General features: G+C 41.9%; 1 protein-coding gene across 1 annotated transcript in view; it reads left to right on the top strand.

Moving 5' to 3' along the window:
• Positions 1-2108: 2108 nt before the first annotated feature.
• Positions 2109-21842, top strand: part of MTM1 (myotubularin 1) — a gene marked incomplete in the record, with an annotated part of 77138 nt that continues 57404 nt past the window's right edge. Inside the window, 6 exon segments of the mRNA XM_077486788.1 lie at positions 2109-2132; positions 2487-2559; positions 10902-10974; positions 13168-13262; positions 19326-19436; positions 20125-20226. Coding sequence (XP_077342914.1) covers positions 2125-2132; positions 2487-2559; positions 10902-10974; positions 13168-13262; positions 19326-19436; positions 20125-20226 — 462 coding nt within the window.

Here is a 21842-nt window from a genome sequence, read left to right as displayed (position 1 = left end):
AGGCCCCCTAATATGGACATATGTTCTTCTGAAATAATCATTTTTGTATCTTGCTGCAGTCTCCTGTAATTTTAAGCAGAGTTCCACCCAAAAGTGGAACTTTCACTTCAAGTACTACTTACCCCCTGACATTCCACTTGTTATACTCGCTGTGGTACCTAAGGGGTTAATCCTTCCGTATTGTGTAAAAAAAAAAAAAAAAAAAAAAGGCTTTGATCATGTTTTTCTCTGATCCTCCTCTTCCACTTTTCCAATATATTTCCTGATCGTACAGAGCCAGGGGACAGGCTGCACATGTTCAGTTTGGTGTGTATTGCTAGAGATTAATTTTTCTTAGGAGGGTACATGTTATCGGCACGTGGCCAATCAGCACTGTCCAGATAAAGGGTCAGATGTCCTGCATTCTGATCCTGCAATCCATGCAGAATGAAAACTCTTCCTGCAAGTTTTAACCAGACACTGTTAGAAGTCACATAACTGCTATATATTGTTAAAGAGGAAGTAAACTCTCCCACTCTGATGCTTCTTTTCATTTAGTCCATTATAATAAGTCATTATCAGACTATAGCCACTGTAATCCAGCCCAAATCGCATTACTGTTTAAAGAAACTTGTTTCCAGGGGTTAGGCAGCACCATCTTAAGTATTTGTTTTCTGAGTGCGCAGTGGAGTGTATTTCCGCCCTTACATTGAGCACTTCCTGTACTGTTAACCAAGCCTCCTTCTCAATCCAACGTTTCTATGGCAACCCTGCTTCCCTGTTCATAGCTTACTTGTTTATTTCATAGTATTTACTTGTGCCGATGTCTGTTTCTCTTTGTCAGACTTGTCAGCTTCAGCTGATAAGACTGCAGTAATGGCCAAGTTTAGACTGTATGTGAGGTCACATGGTGTGTAGGAGGAAGCTCTGAGTGATTAGCAGAGTTCAGTGTTGTGCCATAGGAAGTCCTGATAACAGATAGATAAAGATTAAGTGTGCCTTAAATCAGGGGAGATCTGGGCATGCTCAGTGACCTCATTCTACAGAACACCAAGGATTACAACAATACTAAGCAAGTAAGGAGATATCTACAAGCAGTGTTCATTTGGGTTTTTTATGCTGATTTACATGGGACAAAGTTGTGGGGGAGGGTTTACAACCACTTTAAGGACAGGGTATTTAGCAGTTTTATATTTACTAAAATAATTGAATTTCCATATTCTGTGTACTGTGGGAGACCAGATATAGTGAATGCAGGCTCCTGGGTTTAGTAACCCTTTAAATTCTCATTTTTATACATCCAAGTCGGCCATCGCGCTCCCCTTTTCCGGGAGTGGAAACCTGTGACTCAGCAGAACAGTCTGTGTCAGCGCCATCTGATTCCTGTCGTCATGTCACCCTACTGCTGCATTCTTCAGGACTTCAGAATATTCGAACACTGGAGATCGAATTAAGTGTTTACATCACTCAGGCAGTGCAATGGGCACCCAGTGAAGGACCCTCTCTGCAGGGAGAAAGTGAGAAGACTCAGGCACATCATGTGAACGCAGATGAAGGAATAGGGGCTTTTAGACTGGGATTAGTTTGGGGGGGGGGGGGGGAGATAAGATACCTGGGAACATCTTTAACAATTTACAGTTTATTGCTGAATTTTGCTAAAATTCACTTCTATTTTTTGGTGCATAAATTACCAGGAGCCGCTCTTCTAAAAATGTTAGTTGCCTGTCTGCTATACTGTACTGCTTGAATAGTTTAACAAAGGACCCAGAAATACGCAGATTGGTATTTCAATCTTTGCTCTGATGTGTATTCTTATTTCTGGGTCATTGACACACAAAGTACTGAAGCCATTGGAGGTGTGTGTGTGTGTGTGTGTGTGTGTGTGTGTGTGTGTGTGTGTGTGTGTGTGTGTGTGCACTTTATTTGTCCATAAATCTAAGTTGCCCAACATTTCTGTATTTCACAATATAGAACGTACCAAACACCTGTGTAACCTGTTTTTACGCAACTGAGCCGACTGCGTTTTTTTCTTTTTAGCAACAACACCACATCCAGTTGTAGTTTTCTTCTTCATTGCTAGTGTGAAATGGGGCAATCCATTGTGATTTGTATCGAATATAAAAAGTTTCTCCTCCTTCCAGCTAGATGAGCAAGTAAACCCTTTTTAAAAAACTTTTCTAATTTTGAGATGTTTTTCTGCAATGTTCCCCAGGGAACGTTGCCTGAAGTCTCCTTAGTACTCTAGTTTGGCTTGGTGACATTTTACGTAATACAGTAAAAGATCCATTCTTCACTCTCCTCACTATTGTAGTATTTGAAATAAAATCCTCTGCAGACAGGGTTGTTAAGTAGTTCTGTTTATTGGAAGACTTTCTTCTCATTCACAAGTAATACCTGGCTGTCAGCAGCATTTCTCTATATAATATCTGTAAGGAATTGTCTGGTGTACAGTGTCTTCCCATCAAGTGTAAATCTTCTTTTTTTTTTTCTCTCTCTCTCCCATAAAGATTCCTGATCATGGCCTCATCCTCTGTTCCAAGGTTCACTTCAAACTCCTTGGAAAATGCCTCGATCCGAAGGGTAAGTCTTAACTCGCAGTTAATGTTTACAACCGAATGTGTTAGAGCACTCTCTCTTGCAGAATGTGAACTATGCAGAGGTCAGTAGAAGGATTACACAAAGCTTTGAAATATTTAACACTAAGATTAAGATATATTGTATGTAGCATTGAGCTATCGCACTCACCAAAAGTGGCATGAATTGTTTTGTTGGCCCGAGATGCTTTAATCTGAAACTATCGTACAGTATAATTAAGGGCATTTTTTTTTTTTTCAGATTGAGTTGTGAGGGAGTTAATCCACAGTCATGGTTGTTATTGCTGCCTGTGTGCCTATTAGGCGATCACTCCCTCTAATAGATCAGACCAGAAATGACACAGGGTGGGTCAATCCAAAATTTTGAGCTGCCACCAGAACAGCAGTAGAGGGGACATTCTGCAATGAGACATGTTTACATGATAACTGTTTAAGAGGGACTTTTCCTCAAATTGGAAAAACATCCTCTGGTATCCTGGTAAAGTGACATTAAAGAGGAAGTAAACCCTGATGAGTTTACTTCCTCTTTCATTCCCTGCAAAAGTAAAGCATAATGGACTACTATGCATCGCATAGTAGTCCATTATGTGTCACTTACCTGACACAGGAGCCAGCGATGTCACCGCTGTCCCCTGTAGTCCGGCGCATCCATCTTCTCGGTGGGTCTCGCCGCTCTGCCACTGTTATTTGGCAGAGCCGCCACGCGCGACATATTTGCCGTTGATGGTGCCGCGCTCAGTGCGCCTGCGCGCAGCTGTCTACGGCGCATGCTCCATAGACAGCGGTGCCTGTCTTTTGGCAAATATCTCCTAAACCGTGTAGGTTTAGGAGATATTTCTTGGACCTACAGGTAAGCCTTAATCTAGGCTTACCTGTAGGTCAAAGTGTGTTGTAAGGGTTTACAACCACTTTAAGTGTAGGTTCACACTGACTGCGGGTAAGAAATCTGAACTCTGAAAGTCTGACTTCAGGGGCGATATGACAGACATATGTGCAGGTTGCTGCACAGATGTCTATTCAAGTCACCCCCGAAGTACAGGAACTACTTTTGGTAATCGGTGCAGAGCCGCAAAGTCGGCATCCCACCGATTCAGACTGTGTTATTGCTGGCAATAGCTGCCGATTTGGCCCGATGTGAATGTGGGCTAAACCCTATACATGAAATGTCTAAAGATGTGAAACTTCTGCTTTTGATTGCAAACACAATTTGGCCCCATTCATACCTCAGCTCAAAGCTCCAAAATGCTGGAGGAGGGGAAAAAAACTATTTTCTTTATCGTACATCACTGGATACAGAGCCACAGTAATTACTGTATGGGTTATATAGGACACACTTCCTGTCTAGGGTGTGCCAGTGTTAGGGTGTGGTTCTAGGGTGTGCCCACCTTTTAGGTGATGGACACTGGCACATCCTAGACAGGAAGTTTAGCTCCCTATATAACCCCTCCCCTTGGTGGGAGTACCTCAATTTTTTCACCAGTGTCTTAGGTGTTGGTCACGAGTAAAGATGTGCTAGGCCAGTGATGACGAACCTTGGCACTCCAGATGTTTTGGCACTACATGTCCCATGATGGTCAGCTACACTGCAGAGTGCACGAGCATCATGGGGAAATGTAGTTCCAAAACATCTGGGGTGCCAAGGTTCGTCATCACTGTGCTAGGCTGAGCTCCACTGGAATACAGTGGTGTGAAAAAGTGTTTGCCCCCTTCCTCATTTCCTGTTCCTTTGCATGTTTGTCACACTTAAGTGTTTCGGAACATCAAACCAATTTAAACAATAGTCAAGGACAACACAAATAAACACAAAATGCAATTTGTAAATGAAGGTGTTTATTATTAAAGGTGAAAAAAAATCCAAACCATCATGGCCCTGTGTGAAAAAGTGATTGCCCCCTAAACCTAATAACTGGTTGGGCCACCCTTAGCAGCAACAACTGCAACCAAGCGTTTGCGATAACGTGCAATGAGGCTTTTACAGCGTCCTGGAGGAATCTTGGCCCACTCATCTTTGCAGAATTGTCCTAATTCAGTTACATTAGAGGGTTTTCGAGCATGAACTGCCTTTTTAAGGTCATACCACAACATCTCAATAGGATTCAGGTCAGGACTTTGGCTAGGCCACTCCAAAGTCTTCATTTTGTTTTTCTAAAGCCATTCGGTGGTGGACTTGCTGGTGTGTTTAGGATCATTGTCCTGCTGCAGAACCCAAGTTCGTTTCAGCTTGAGTACACGAACAGATAGTCGGACATTCTCCTTCAGGATCTCTTGGTAGACAGCAGAATTCATAGTTCCTTTTATCACGGCAAGTCTTCCAGGTCCTGAAGCAGCAAAACAGCCCCAGACCATCACACTACCACCACCATATTTTACTGTTGGTATAATGTTCTTTTTATGAAATGCAGTGTTCCTTCTACGCCAGATATACTTGGACACACACCTTCCAAAGAGTTCCACTTTTGTCTCATCGGTCCACAGAATGTTGTCCCAAAAGTCTTGGGGATCATCAAGATGTGTTGTGGAGAAATTGAGACGAGCTTTGATGTTCTTTTTGCTCAGCAGTGGTTTTCTCCTTGGAACTCTGCCATGCAGGCCATTTTTGCCCAGTCTTTTCCTGATGGTGGAGGCATGAACGCTGACCTTAACTGAGGCAAGTGAGGCCTGCAGTTCCTTGGACGTTGTTGTGGGGTCTTTTGTGATCTCTTGGATGAGTCGTCACTGCGCTCTTGGGGTAATTTTGGGCGGCCGACCACTCCTGGGAAGGTTCACCACTGTTCCATGTCTTCGCCATTTGTGGATAATGGCTCTCACTGTGGTTCGCTGGATTCCCAAAGCTTTGCAAATGGCTTTATAACCCTTTCCAGACTGATAGATCTCAATTACTTTCTTTCTCAATTGTTCCTGAATTTCTTTGGGTCTCGGCATGATGTGTAGCTTTTAAGGATCTTCTGGTGGACCTTACTGTGTCAAGCAGCTCCTATTTAAGTGATGCCTTCATTGTGAACAGGTGTGGCAATAATCAGGCCTGGGTGTGGCTAGAGAAATTGAACTCAGGTGTGGACAACCACAGTTATAGTATGTTTTAACAAGGGGGCAATCACTTTTTCACACAGGGCCATGATGGTTTGGATTTTTTTTCACCTTTAATAATAAACACCTTCATTTACAAATTGCATTTTGTGTTTACTTGTGTTGTCCTTGACTATTGTTTAAATTGGTTTGATGTTCCGAAACACTTAAGTGTGACAAACATGCAAAGGAACAGGAAATGAGGAAGGGGGCAAACACTTTTTCACACCACTGTATTCCTTTGCTCCCCAACCGGATCCATTCGAAGTGTCTTTTCAGGCCGAATTGAATGGTACCTGGGCCTCGTGTCGAAAGAAACAAGGTTTTGCCTGTAATGCTTCTCTTTTTAGAGAGCTGGACCCTGGGATCCAGTGCTTATGGGTCCAGGGGTGTTCATCCCCTGATAAAAAGGGGCCGCGGTCTCTGAAGGTTTTTTTTTTAAATGGAGCCCACCGTGAGTGGTGAGATTTTGGGTCTGTCTGGTTTACCACAGAACCCTGCAGTTGGATAAGGTAATTGGAGATTCTTAAGGGGGTTTTCTCCTTTTAAATAAAATGTTGTCATGCCTAAAGTCACCCTCTGGGGCTGTCAAGAGCACTTACCTGAACCCATGCTCGTCAGTCTTGCTCTGTGTCATTTCAAGCAGCACACTTCCTCCAGCCCAAGCCCAGGTAAGATGTTTAAAAGGGGGGGGGGGGGCTTTTTCTTGTGGAATTCCCCACCTGTATAGGTATTCTCTCTAGGAGGCCGAGGGAGCAGGGGTCAGTCTGCTGTAGGCCGCGCCGCTCTTGCCACCATATTACAGCAGTTTTCTCCAGCAACGCTTCTCCTCTCCTCCACCCCAGCCCTCCCCTGCATGCCGGTCTGGTCGGATTTATGCCCCGCTCCGGCATTGTAACTGCGGATGCCTGGCTGTGACCAGGGCACCCACTGCGCATGTGTGAGCGGTGCCGCGCAATCATCTGGGACCTGACACGTGTCCCAGATGATTGACGAGAGGGAGGGGGCAGAGCTGATCTCCCTTTCTGCGCTGAGGTAAGTGAGGTCAAGAGTCCAGGCGCTCAAGGCCCCCTAGAAACAAGCATTTAAAGGCGAGTAAAAAAATTACCTCCCCTTCTTCTTTTTTTTTTTTTTTTTTTTTTTTAGGGTGGAACTCCACTTTAAGGACTCAAGGTATAACAATTGTAGCATACCTAGATGACCTGCTCTTGATAGACAGGTCGGTAGCCCGCTTAGACCAAAGCATGGTCACCACAATCTGCTACCTGGAATACCTAGGTTGGGTCCTCAACCTAGAGAGATCTTTAAAACCATTAAGAAGACGAAGAATACTTGGGTCTGGTTATAGATACAGCCCAGAAGAGGGTGTTTTTTACCCCAGACAGAAATCCGTTCCATAAAGGAGCTGGTTCAGGTGGTCAGGGCAAAGAAGAGTCCTTCTATTCGCCTGAGGTTGTTGGGAAAGATGGTGGCCTATTCAAAGCAGTTCCCTATGCTCAGTCTCATTTGAGACTGCTGCAAAACAGTATCCTGTATACCTTGAGCAAGAGGGTCCAAGCGCTAGATTTTCCAATGCGTCTGTCGCCAAAGGTGCGCCAGAGCCTCAGTTGGTGGAGGATATCCAAGAATCTGCAGAAGGAAAAACCCTTCATACCAGTTACCTGAAAGGTGGTAACAGCTGCCAGCCCTGCGGGTTGAGAAGCAGTCCCGGAAGAGGCAACTGTCCAATGGGAAATGGTCCAGAACTGAAAGGACCTTGCACATCAACATTCTAGAGATTCGGGTAGCGCGCCTAGCTATAAGGGGCCTGGACATGCAAGATGCGGAATTGTCCTGTCAGGATTCAATCCGACTCTGCCACAGCAGTGGCTTGTATCAATCACCAAGGGGGCGCCAGAAGTCATGCAGCCCAGGGAGAGGTAAACCATATCCTAACCTGTGCAGGAAAGCATGTGCCGTGCATATCGGCAGTCTTCTTCCCAGGGGTATAAAATTGGCAGGTGGATTACTTGAGTCGCCAGCAGTTGTTCCCGGAGGAACGGTCCCTTCACCCCGACATCTTCCTGGCTATTTGCGAAAGATGGGGGACCCGAATGTAGCTCTGTTTGCATCCAGGTTCAAGTACAAGGGAGCCACTCGCATACGGAGCAGATGCGTTGGTGACCCTGTGGAATCCGTTTTTTCGTTGATTTATGCATTCCCCCTATTCTGCTGCTACCATGACTTCTTCGCAGGATCAAGCAGGAAGAAAAGTCGGTGGTTCTTGTGGCCCAGAACATTTTGGTATGTAGAGATCATAAATATGGCAGTATCACAGGGATCTGTGTTCCATCCTATCTTACAAACGCTGAGTTTAACGGTTTGGCTATTGAAACCCACATTCTGAAGAATTGTGGGCTTTCGGGCTCAGTGATATCTACCTTGATTAATGCAAGGAAGCCAGCTTCCAGAGTCATTTATTATATATATGTCTGGAAGGCATATGTTTCCTGGTGTGAGTCCGGGGGTTGGCATCCTAGAAAGTACATTATAGGTAGAAGCCTTGCTTTTCTGCAAATAGGATTAGAAATGATAAAGGAGAAAAGAGAGAGAGAGGGGCGCCTCTGGGTGTAGATGTTTCAAAATGTATTTAATTTCAATATAAAAACATAAGATTTTGCACTCACATTTAGTAGGCAAAAAATAGGCATTTAAACACAGAGGGTCGTCTGGTATATCTGATTATGGGACGTCAGCCAGTAATCCGGTCCACATCTGTCATCTTATTGTTCTTTATTGCTCCTGTTCCTTTCGCATGGGGTCCACTACAGGTGTTTTTGCCGGCTTATGGTGGACACAAGATGTGCGGTCTTTGGAACGAGGCTTGGGAGGCAGAGATGACCAGGGCGCGGAGCTGTGACGTCAGAGGGTATGCGACGCGTTTCTTGAGCGTGCGGGTCGAGGTTGTCGTACGACCGCGCTCTTTCATCAGGCAGAATCAGTAGCTGATTCTGCCTGATGAAAGAGCGTGGTCGTACGACAACCTCGACCCGCACGCTCAAGAAACGCGTCGCATACCCTCTGACGTCACAGCTCCGCGCCCTGGTCATCTCTGCCTCCCAAGCCTCGTTCCAAAGATCTATTTCTGGACTTGATAAAGTAGTGCATCCCCTGCACTCACTGCTACACGTAATCTTATAGACTTCGCTTTTTTTCCCCCAGTGGGAACCTAATATTTTTGATTTGAGCCAAATACTTGTCTTAGGATTAGAAATGAAGCTGGTCTTGAGTACCATCAAAGGCCAGGTCTTGGCCTTATCAGTATTGTTCCAACGACCACTTGCTTCGCATTTCCTGGTCCATAGTTTTATACAGGGGTTGACACAGCTTAATCTGCCGGCTAGGTGACCCTTAAAATCTTGGGACTTGGATTTGGTTTTGTTGGTTTTACAAAAACAGCCTTTTGAGCCGAAGCAACATACTCCATTGATCATTTTTCACAAGGAAGTTGGTTTCTGGTTGCCAAATCTTCTGCAAGAAGGGTGTCAGAATTGGGTGCTCTTTCTTGTAAAGAGCCATATTTAATTATTCATAAGGATAAGGTGGTAATGCGTCCTCATCCTAGCTTTCTGCCGAAGGTGGTTTCAGGTTTTCATTTAAACCAGGATATTTTTCTACCTTCATTTTTTTTTTTTTTCTAGAACCCTGTTCTACGCAAGTCACTACATTCTTTGGATGTAGTCAGAGCAGTCAAAATCTATTTGAAGGCGACTGCTTAGTTTCAGAAAACAGATGTTTGTGTTGCCCGAAGGTCCTAGGAAAGGGCAGTAAGCGTCAAAATCCACTATTGCCAAATGGATTCAGCAAGTCATTCGCTTATGGTTTGAAGAAGAAAGTTCCACCTTTTCAAATCAAAGTGCACTCTACCAGGGCTGTTGGAGCTTCGTGGGCAGTGCATCACCAAGTCTCCATGGCTCAAATCTGCAGGGCCGTAACTTGGTCTTCAGTCCATACATTCACCGGATTCTAACAGGTGGATATAAGAAGGCATGAGGATATCACCTTTGGGCGCAGTGTGCTGCAGGCAGCAGTATAGGGTCTCAAGTCTGTTTGCACCCTACTTTTGTTGATGTCCCTTCCCCTCAGCATTGCTCTGGGACATTCCATACAGTAATTATTGTGGCTCTGTGTCCTGTGATTTACGATAAAGAAAAATAGGATTTTTATAACATCATACCTGTAAAATCATTTTCTTGGAGTACATCACGGGACACAGATCTCTCCCCTCTTTTAATACACGTATATTGCTTTGCTACAAAACTGGGGTACTCCCAGTAAGGGGAGGGGTTATATAGGGAGCTAAACTTCCTTTCTAGGGTGTGCCAGTGTCCATCACCTAAAGGTGCCTATATAACCCATACAGTAATTACTGTGGCTCTGTGTCCCGTGATGTACTCCAAGAAAATAATTTTACAGGTAAGCTCCTATTATTCTCTGTGGAGAAGGTTCATCTCTCCACTACAAATCCCCTGAAGCCAAATGCCTAAAGCTTAGAGTTCTGGGGGTTTTTTGTGGCTCAAATCCGGCAAAATGGTTCATAAAAAAAAAAAATGTTTTGTTCCCTAGAAATGCATTGAAACGCTTTAATTAAGTGTTTTAACATGCTTTGTCGTAATTAAATAAAAATAAATATACATAAAAAATCATCATAAATAAAATAACCCTAACACCAACCCCCAATTCAAATATTATCCCCTAATGCTAAACCTAATATTAACAATATAAATGCATAATAAAAGTAGTAAGTAAATAAAAATAAATTAACCCCTAACCATAATCTTAAACCCTTTACAAAAAAAAAAAGGGTAAATAAATAAAAAGGGAAACGTTCCGGTATTGTGTTGGCAATGGTCCAATGTGCGTGTGTTTTGTGTTTTTAACTTTTGGCTTCATAATACAGACACTGTTATAGAGGGTGGAATGCTAACGTCTATATGTAAATCCTATGACATGCTAGTGATACGGCTACTGAAGGTAACTTGCCAGTGTCTGGCCAAAAACAAATCACTTTCCTTTTTCTATGGCTCCTCCCACTGGTGGGAGCGGGGAGGCATCACTCCACTGACCAGTAAACACTTTTACTTATATTTTTATATATTTTAGTCTTATATTGATCCTGTCCTTGGCAAGTTGATCCCAGCAATAGGATTGCTAGTTTGTCTTTAGGCCTTAACACACATCTGCCATTCTATCTACCTGTTTAAAATGAGTTGTTTTATGCAGCACCCAAGAGATGGTTTAAACCAAGAGCCCAATGATGAAATCCCCCTTCTGCCTGGAGAAGTACTTGTGACAGGTGAGTTTGTGCAAAAAGACCATGTATGCGTGCGTTTATAGTCTCCTCCCAGAAATATGAAAACTTAGCGGTTTGTTATATAACAGTAGTTGCTGTGCTTTTCTTGTCCGTATGTTTTCTTGTAATTCAGTCCAGCCTAGGCTACTTGTCTGCATTTTTGTCCAGCCAAGGAAGCATCCTAGCAATTAAGATTGTAGAACAATAATCTATTTTACCGGAGTAGACAGCTTTCTTTAGTTGGCATTCAGCTTCACATGACATTTGTAATTATTTAGTAACTTTAAACTAACCAAAGAAACTTTTTTTTTTTTTTTGTAGACGAGGCAGTGTAATTGTATACTGCTTACTAATTACAAATTTCACTTTTAGCTGAGTATGCAATTGTACTGTAGTTTTTGCCTTGCAAACTTCTTCTGCATTAATTTAATGTAAATCTGATGCAAACACTCATGCAATCCGATTCTGGTGCAGACAAGGGTCCTGCACGAGTTTGGTCCGAATGCAATGCAAACTTATCCATACAGTTTGCATGGTTGAATTCGCATCGCACAGACATTGCATGTGATCTGCATCATTCAGTGAACCTGCTCAGATTGCTTGGAATCAACGCATTCTGCCATGAAATGTGTGTGGTGTTTGCTTTTAACAAAAAAAAATTAAAAAATCTTTCCAGCTAAAGTATAGCTCAAGGCAAAATTTTATTTTTTTGCTTTGGATAGGGTGGAGATGCATTTCCTCTCCCTTCTTGTTGTGGCTATGGGACCGAAAGTGAAGGGAATACCCACCATTGGTACATAGATCGCAAAAAAGCCTGACTGGGATTATAACTTATGAACTAGTGCTTATTCAGTGAAGCTCTGAGAGCGGATTAGAGGGAAGGGACACATCACACAAGAACAGAGCTGAGGCCTGTCAATCAGCTGGAGGTCCCTCACCATTTTTCTCTTGGTGTCAGAAGTGACTCATGCAGATAGTAGAGAAAGGAAGCAGCAGACAGAAATTAAACTGAGTGCTCTGCATTGGGACAAGTACACACTATAGAGGGATGTGCTTTCATGTCTGAGGTTTACAACCGCTTTAATTTATGTATGTTTATTACCTAATGTAAGATCAACCTCTTAAAGCACCCCCTGCCCATTGAAATCAATGGGCACCGCCACTTTTTCGGCCGCTAGTGGGGGTTAAAAGCGCACCACTAAAACAACGGTAAATCGCAGCTAAAAATAGTGGTGCTTTACCGCTGATGCCCGGGCGCTGTGTGTGTGTGTGTGTGTGTGTGTGTGTGTGTGTGTGTGTGTGTGTGTGTGTGTGTGTGTGTGTGTGTGTGTGTGTGTGTGTGTGTGTGTGTGTGTGTGTGTGTGTGTAAGGGCTCTAAAAGAAGTCAATGCAAGCTGCTCTGAAGTCGCCCCCAATGTAGTACAGGAACCTTTTCTAAGTCAGAGTGACTTGAGTCGCTCCCATTAGAACGGTTCCATTGCATTGCATGGAGCGTGACTTGTCGTTTGCCCCAGTGTGAACGGGCACTAAGGCATTGCCTGCTTCAAAATTGGAAACTATACAAATATCATCTATTTGGTGCACAGTTCATACCAAAAAACATCAATGATCTTCTCTGGGAGAGAACACCCATCCATATAAAGCCAGCAGTGGAATAGAGGAAAACTTTTTCAAATATAAAAAAAAAAAGTTTATCCCTCATGAACAATATGTGTACAAAATGGTAAATCTACAAAAATGCGAACAATTCTTTGATGGTGTAATGTGGTGTGCTCATTCATGCAGGTCCCATACATAAAACCTCATCCTAATAAAATATGATGAACATGGAGTCGCATACACCCCCCTCTAATCACATGGTCCTTGGAAGAAAATGCAAATGCATATTAACTCTGGATTGTATAGGGGAACAACTACATTTCTATGTTACTATTTTCTGTATATCTTGAGAGGTTTTTTTTGTTTTAAAGATGGGCCATGGAAGCCCAAAGGACAGGGGATTTTTAAGGGTTTTTTAAGGTTTAATTTTTACATATGGTGTTATTTGATGTGTTGTCACTGGAAGAAGCAGCATGTCGGTGATGTACCTTCTGCATCGTTGGTTTAAACTAAATCCATAATTACCTCTGATGTACTGTATCTTCTGATTCAGCTTATATGTACTGTTTTTTTTTTTTTTCGCTTTTTTTTTAACAGATAAAGATGTCATTTACATGTGTCCATTTAATGGTCCAGTAAAAGGGAGGCTATTTGTCACAAACTATAAACTGTACTTCAAAGGTGAGGAGCCGGTAAGTTAAAACCACCATTACAAACCTCCATTACCAACCACCATACAACCATGCTGCAACATCTTGCATGTGTTGTTTTTTTTTTATTTTATTGTTTTTTATTTTTTGATTGATTTGGCGGACAACCATTCCATTCAAAGCCATAATAACAGAACTACACTATTCTTCTTCATTTGAGACAAATGTGTTGTGTAATCACTTTTTTGACTTTCTAGGAACATGCGAGTATTGAAGGCCAAAAAACTCTTCCCTTTGGTTAAATGGATGGGTACACATTTTCTGTGTATAGCACAAGGAAATGTGGTAGGGAACTGTTTACCCAGCTTTCTTTTATTAGAGATATACTTTTCTGTAATTTTATTTTATTTGCAGTAATTTTAGCATTTTTGATGGATTTAAAGTTCTAGAGCAGCCTTTCTCAACCTTTTCAACATAGAGGAACCCTTGAAATAGTTTTCCAGTCTCTGGGAACCCCTGCCAAAAATTAGAAATCTACAACTCATGATATATTAGTGTGGTCAGTGGAAAGAATGGTCCTTACACTTGTGGTCATTGGGAAGAATTACCTCCTTACAGATAGCTAAAAAGATCAATGGTGTCAGTGGGAACTTATCTGAGAGGCAGAAATGGCCCAATGCTGAAGGAACCCCTAGCAACCTCTGGAGGTACCCTAGGGTTCCACGGAACCTGGAACCCTGGTTGAGTATCACTGTTCTAGACATTCTTCTAGTGCATAATATTGTTTACCAAAAAAAAAATATTTATTTTTTTCACATGGTCTTTATCAAATACTGTACTAATGCAAAAAAAAAAAAAAAAAAATACTAATACTGTCTTAGTGTATGTAAACTCCAGTAGCTAGGTTTTTTTTTTGGCCTTACTTACTGCAAACCACCTTCTTAAGGAATATTATTTTGTTTTTCTGTTGCTTACCTGGGGATTCTGCCAATAAGGGCACTTCCAGTGTCAGGTTGACAACGCGAGGCCGTTGCTTCACAAATTGGCTGCAGCTTTATCAACCTGTCCTGTGTTTCCCTTCAGCTGCCTATCTGATAGACCTGACACACATGGAAGGTTGACATTGCTGTGCTGATTAAGCAATAGTGGCTTGGCATTGCCAATCTGCAATAGAAGGTGCCATTACTGGCCGGATCTTCAGGTAAAAAATTAGCAACAGGTTCACAAAAATGTATTTGTTTAAAAAACTGCAGTGAAGCATAACACCAAACATACCAAATATATACATTTAGGGTGTATGTGTACTTTAAAGCGGGAGTTCCGCCATTTTTTTTTTAAAAGCCAGCAGCTACAAATACTACAGCTGCTGACTTTTAAAATAAGGACACTTACCCGCCCAGCGCGCCCGCGATGTCGGCACCCGAAGCCGATCTCTCGATCGTCTCTCGGGTGCTGCCGCTGCCATCTTGGGTGTGGGAATCAGGAAGTGGAGCATTGCGGCTTCCTTTCCCGGTTCCCTACTGCGCATGCGCGTGTCATGCTGCGCAATAAGGATGGTCCCCGCTGTCTCTGGGATCCGTGTGTTTCCCAGCAGACAGCGGGGGACCTGCGGAAATGGGCGTAGATTCTGCGGAAATGGGCGTAGATTCTGTGGATATCTATGCTAGAAGTGGGTGCAGATACCTGTACTGTACAGGTACCTGCACCCCCCTCCCCCCCTGAAAGGTGCCCATTGTGGCCCCGGGGGGGGGGGGGGGTTCCAATGAGCGGAAGCTCCACTTTAGGGTGGAGCTCCGCTTTAAAAGTTTGAGTCAGTTGACTGAAAAATATGTATCCGAGACCTTTATAAGTAGTAACTAGTTGGAACTTCCCATATTTGCAACAACCACAGCCAAATACTGTGTAGTTGCTGATCAGACCTGCATAATGGCAAGCAGGTCAATAAAGGGTGTTTCTTTTTCAACATGAACTACAATGATCCTTCAAACATTGCAAAGTGTCCAGGCTCTGAGGTGGCAATGGGCCCTTCTCCACTATATTGCCCAGATGGGATAAGGTGTTTGTTTTGTTATGTGCAAACATAGCATATTGTACTTTTTACTATGCAACCAACACGTCCCATCTGTCCATTTAATACGGAACTAAACCTTCCTATCCTTTTCAGCCAAGGAAGCTGCCTTCTTAGCCTCTGTCTGTTTTGCAATTGTCATGATGGTGCACATGTAATCATTTGACACCAGCCATTTGATGGTTTGACAGTTTGGTTGAGAGCACAAGCAAATTTGACCGTTGACTTTCCAGAAATATACCAGTTTTTTGAAACCATAAAATTGATGGGTTTAGTTTTGGCTTTAACAAGTTTCCGGTACGCCTTTGAAACCTTTGGAAAGTATTGAGCAAACCAAAGGCCGGTAGATAAAACATTATCCCAATAGTGCTGTGAATCATCCGAACAGTCTAATAAAAAAAGACAAGAGAACAGATATTTCCTCCTCCAAAGAATGCTGTTTTTATACAACTTTTTTTTTTGCTAGACTCTTTAACAAAGATGCCTTCTGCCTATTCTTGACGGTCATCTAAGCTTTTTTTTTTTTTAGTCGCCTGTTCGAATATTCAGCAGTGTGTGATTTTTACTGATCTTTTGTAGAATAGTAACTCCTAGTAGTGTTGAATTTCTTCTTTGTCCGACTGAATTTGTGAAGGCTTTAAAAAAAAAAAAAATCCCACTGTAAACCTTTTTTCTGACATCTGAAATATTCCTTGATCAGTGATAATTATTTATAAAAGGTTTTTTTATACAGAGCAGTTTATTAACTGCTTGCTGCCTGCCCATGGTTAAATGACGGCGGAGCGGAGCGGTGCAGCTCTCGTTCTGGGACGTCGTCATATGACTGCATCCTAGAACGGCCCCTCTCGCACTCCCGATCACTGCCTCTCTGTGTTGCTAGGATGCGGTGTGACCCCGATCTGTGTAAAGAGCCGCATCCGTGGCTCTTTACCCATGTGATCAGCCGGTCACATGTAAACCAGGAAATGCCGGTAATCGGCTCTCCTCGCCTCACACTAACAGAGTGTGAGGAGAGGAGAGCCGATCAGTGGCATCTCCTCACAGGGGAACATCTAGGGATGTAATCGGGACACTGATCATTAGTGCTCTGATTACAATATAGCCATACAGTGTCACAAAACAGTGCCCGCCAGTGGCAGCAATCGGTGCCCATTAGCGATGCCAGTCAGTGCTGGCAATCAGTGCTGCCCATCAATAACCATCACTGCTGTCGATCAGTGCCCATCTCTACTGCCTATTAGTGCTCATCAGTGCCACCCAACAGTGCTCATCAGTGCCCATAATTGCGGCATATTAGTGCCTCCTCATCAGTGCCCATAAGTGCTGAGTCATAAGTGCCACCTCATCAATACCCACCAGTTCAGCCTATCAGTGCCCCTCTCATCAGCGCACATCAGTGAAGGCGAAAAATTAGTTACAAAATTTACTGATGGAAAAACATTATTTTTTTGGAAATTTTTTTAGTTTTTTTTTTTTGTAAAAATTAAACACAGCTGCGATTAAATACCACCAAAAGAAAACTCCATTTGTGTGAAGTAAATGATAAAAAATGTGGTTGGGTACAGTGTTGCATGACCGCGCAATTGTCATTCAAAGTGCGACAGCGCTGAAAGCTGAAAAAATGGCCTGGGCAGGAAGGGGGTGCCTTTTTTTTTTTTTTTTTTTTTGGATCTGTAGGAAACGTCAGACAACAGCTTGGAAAAACCTAAACGCTTATTTGAAGTGTATATAAACCCAAAAACAAAAATTTAATATTTTTGTGCTTACCAGTCCTTTTTTAACCAGTTCCCGACCTGCGCACGCCGATGTACGTCAGCAGAATGGCACGGGCAGGCATATTGGCGTACAGGTACGTCCATCTTTATATGCCGCCCTGCCATCGCGTACGCCGCCGGCGCACTCGCGTGCCGGTCGGGACCCCCGTGAGTCTGGTCGCGGGTCGCACAGACTCTATCGCCATGGGGATACCCGCGATCGTCTCACGGGGAGGCTGAATGGGGATATGCCATTGTAAAAATGTCCAATGTGTCCACCATAATGTCGCAGTCACAATAAAAATCGCCGATCGCCGCCATTACTAGTAAAAAAAAAAAAAAAATTAATTAATAAAAATGACATAAAACTATCCCCTATTTTGTAAACACTATAACTTTTGCGCAAACCAATCAATAATCGCTTATTGCAATTTATATATTTTTTAATAACAAAAAAAATATGTAGAAGAATACGTATCGGCCTAAACTGAGGGAAAAAAATGTTTTTTTTTTTAATATATTTTTGGGGGATATTTTTTATAACAAAAAGTAAAAAATGTGTTTTTTTTTTTTTTTTTAATTGTTGCTCTATTTTTGTTTATAGCGCAAAAAATAAAAACTGCAGGGGTGATCAAATGCCACCAAAAGAAAGCTCTATTTGTGGGGAAAAAAAGGACGTCAATTTTGTTTGGGAGCCATGTCGCGCAACCGCGCAATTGTCAGTTAAATCGACACTTGCCGAATCGCAAAAAGTGGTCTGGTCTTAAGCCAAAATGGTCCGGTCTGAAAGTGGTTAATGTGATGGCCCTGTCAGGTTTTTTTTTTTTTTTTTTCCCCCCCAGGCTTCACTTTTCACTTGCTGTCCTAGGGTGAGAACGCTTATGCGCTATAATGTATCTATAGAAGCGCAGACTTTAACATAGGATGTGAAAAAGTCTGTTTTAACTACAGAACATTTCCCTTTCTCATCTCCATAACATAGGGGGATGCTCTCTAGTTCTAACACACTTACTGTTAACATTAAGAGAATACTGTAGTGGACACAGGACATCTTTCGTTTTCTGGCAAGATTAAAAATCATTTTTAGACTTATTGAACACGTATATCAAATGCTTTCTAAGGTTTATTTTAACCCTCCAAAAGGAAGCAAATAAAAGAAGCCCATTGTTGGAGTTTTTAATTCTATTTTAAATACTTCTGTCCAGTCAAACTCTTCCTCCTGGAGATAGTCATAAATTTTTTGATTTTGTAAACATTTAAAGTGAAACTGTCCTCAAAATGTGAAGATGTGCGATGTTCTATGGAGTATTTATGAAACTAGTATAGATTAGACATGTGCATTCGTTTTCGTCCGAATGCATTTTCGTCCGAATTTCAGCTATTTTCGTTTTGACAAACGATAACGAAAGCATAGAATCCGAAATACGAAAGATCCGACATAAATAAATGCTTTATTTTCATTTTCATTGTTGCAACAGTTCGCTATATAATAGGAGTTTCGACGTGACTCTGACAATAACAAGCGTAAATGACACTTTGTGCAGGGACAGTTCTAAGCACCAGAAACATGCGCCCCTTCACAGACATACTATAGATACCCCCCAGCTACGAAATTTAAAGGAATATTACACTTTTATTGTTTCACTTTAATCATTATTAAAATCACTGCTCCCCAAAAAACGCCGTTTTTAAAACCTTTTTTTTGCATTGATCCATGTCCCCTGGGGCAGGACCCAGGTCCCCAAACACTTTTTAGGACAGTAACTTGCAAATTAGCCTTTAAAATTAGCACTTTAGATTTTAAACGTTGGAGTCCCATAGACTTTAATAGGGTTCTAAAGTTCACACGAAGTATGCTATATACTAGCTCCGTCGAATCTTCTTTATACATTCGACAGACACCATAAGCCTTCAAAGACAGATTCGACCGTAATTCATGTGGATTTTGGGACTAATGCAATTTTTGAACGAAAAACTAAATAAATAAAAACGAATTTCGAGAGTAACTAAATTAATTAATTTTTCGGACGAAATATTTTACTCTGCACATGCCTAGTATAGATGTCTTTACTGTGATTCTCCTTTATGGAAAATAAAATAAATTTTGCAATATACAGTGCATGATATACAACTGCAATCCCTCAATTGTGATATTTCAGATATTGGTGGGATGTGACCCTTTTAATATTTTGGCAAGTGGGCTGATGCTTTCCTAATTATTAAGAGTTAATCATCTGATAGAGATTGTGAATTTTATTCATGTTGTGTTTTTTTTTCATACAGGAGCCATTAATAGTAATTGAAGTACCTCTTGGTGTCATAGCAAGGATTGAGAAGATGGGGGGTGCCTCAAGCAGAGGAGAAAATGCCTATGGCCTCGATATAACCTGCAAAGTAAGTACATTATGCTGTGTAAATTATGTTTTTGAAGCCCAACTCCAGGTTTCTCTCCCCTTTTTAAAATAGTTTGTATGGGCTAAGTGGATCCAAAAAAACAATTGCCTTCTTTTACAAATTGCTCCTGCTTTGTTAGCACTGTATAAACTGTATGTAGCATTAGCTACAATACAGTACACAGAGGTGTGTTTTGCCAGCTGGATAGGGACTTCTGTCCCGTCCTGGAACAAAATTGAATCAGCCTGAGCACAGCCATACACAGAAAGCTTTGTATTTTCTGAACGAATATAAGGCTTCCTTATTGGCTGAGGTGGACAGATGGATGGACGACAGAGGAAAGCTTCCTGTGAATGACTGAAGGCAACGGGGCTGGTTTAAGAGAAACCGGCTGACACTCCTATCCTATTTGTTATCCTAATCACATCGTTTTTTTTTTTACCTTAATGCAAAGAATGCTTTTAGAATCGCTGTAACTGTGCTTTTTCAAAAAAAAAAAAATTGATTTGTGTAGCGTAATGATTTTCAGTTCATGCTAAAATAAACATGGTGTGGCAGCAGAAAAAGTGCTGTATTTTGAAGCCTTTACCTTTTCATGTTGTCCGTATAAATATGCCAGGGTATTTCCATGTGTTTTGTTTCTGTGCTATTTTGAGAAGGCTTCTGCATCTTTTTTCCCCCAATCTAGGACATGAGGAACCTGCGTTTTGCTCTGAAACAGGAAACGCATAGCAGAAAACAGATATTTGAGGATCTAACGAGACATGCCTTTCCCCTGTCACAAGGCTTGGTATGTGTATTAAGTCTTAAGAAACCACAATTACATTTCTGATGGTTTTCTGACTGTCTGTGAATGCCATTTTTTTTTCAGTCACTTTGAAAGTACTTTCGCATATATATATGTGTTTTGATTAAGAATTTCATTACATTTTTTAGCTTAACAAAATATGCTATTTTATTATTTTGGCAAGCTGTGTACATTAAATAAAAGAACCTTATTGTCTAAATTATAAAAATGTGTATATATAAATGCTTAGTTACCTAGGTTTCGCACACTGCATGGCAATGTATTGTTTGATACTATTTGCTATTTATTTACTTTTTATTTATTTTTCTTTGACAAAAAAAATAAATATGAAAAATTTAGGATTTTTAAGGCAATGAAATAAGTTTAGAAAGGAAATTAAAAATCCCAAACTAGAGGTTTTAAATTTTTCCTGTTATCATAGGGATGATGACAATTACACCTAGCCACATGAGCCATCTCATTTAATAAAAAAAAAATAGGGCTGTGAAAATTAAAGATTAATTCCTCGTTAATTTTTTTTGATCGATCGATCAAAATACTCACCTCTCTGCTGGCTTCCGGATCTTCAGGGAGTTTCATCAGACATCCGGTGACGTCACAGACATCGATGTCACCGGACTCCTCCCCCCTTCCCCGAGTGCCTCCGTCTGCTAATGAAGGGAAGGGGGGAGAAGTCCGTGACGTTCTGATTGAACGTATCGCGTACGAGAGGAGCTACACATGACGTCACCCGCTGCTGCCCTATGGAACTAAAGCGATTGTCGGCTTTACATGCTGTGTTTTTATCATCTTTATGTGAGTAGTTTGTACTTGAACACAAAAATTAAATCTTATACTTAAGCGGTGAGCACTTAGATCTTTTCTTTCTACCCATGACCTGGCGTCCTTGCTGAGATCTAAGGAGACGAGAGAGAAGTTTATGGTCCGTGTTACACAGTGGTGTAGTGGTTAGCACTCTCACCTAGCAGTAAGAAGGTCGCTGGTTCAAATCCCAACCACGACACTACCTGCCTGGAGTTTGCATGTTCTCCCTGTGCCTGCGTGGGTTTCCTCCGGGTACTCCGGTTTCCTCCCACAATCCAAAGACATGCAGGTAGGTTAATTGGCTTCTGGCTTCTGTCCAAAATTGGCCCTAGTATATGAATGGGGACCTTGGATTGTGGGCTCCTTGAGGATAGGGACCGATGTGGGTGTAGCAATGTACAGGGATAGGGACAATTGTAGACACTCACTCAGGTTGAACTGGATGGACTGGTGTCTTTATTCAACCTTACTAACTATGAAACTATGATTTCTTCTGCATTTAAAAAACATAAATGTAGGAGTGCTAACTATGAACCCTTTTGATACCCACTTGCATGACCACCTGTTTGCACAGGGGTCCATGCCATAAGGTGAGAGTGATTTGTTAGGCCGGAGGTGGAGGGATTGTCACGCTACTGTGGAAAAAAAAAATTACTTCTGTCAGTGCTACAGTTTGAATTTAAAACGTATTTGTGTGAACTGTGAAGTTAAGTCATGGATTGTGGAAACGAACTAGTGTCAGGTGATTGTATATAGTGTATACCACATTTACCACTGACTAATAGTGGCAATGC

Source organism: Lithobates pipiens, unplaced genomic scaffold (assembly GCF_037356315.1).
Source record: "Lithobates pipiens isolate NorthernLeopardFrog02 unplaced genomic scaffold, aLitPip1_a1.2 Scaffold_1, whole genome shotgun sequence".
In the NCBI taxonomy this organism is placed as follows: domain Eukaryota; kingdom Metazoa; phylum Chordata; class Amphibia; order Anura; family Ranidae; genus Lithobates; species Lithobates pipiens.
The sequence above is the reverse complement of the archived record's forward strand: the minus strand, read 5'-3'. Positions and strand labels throughout refer to the sequence as shown.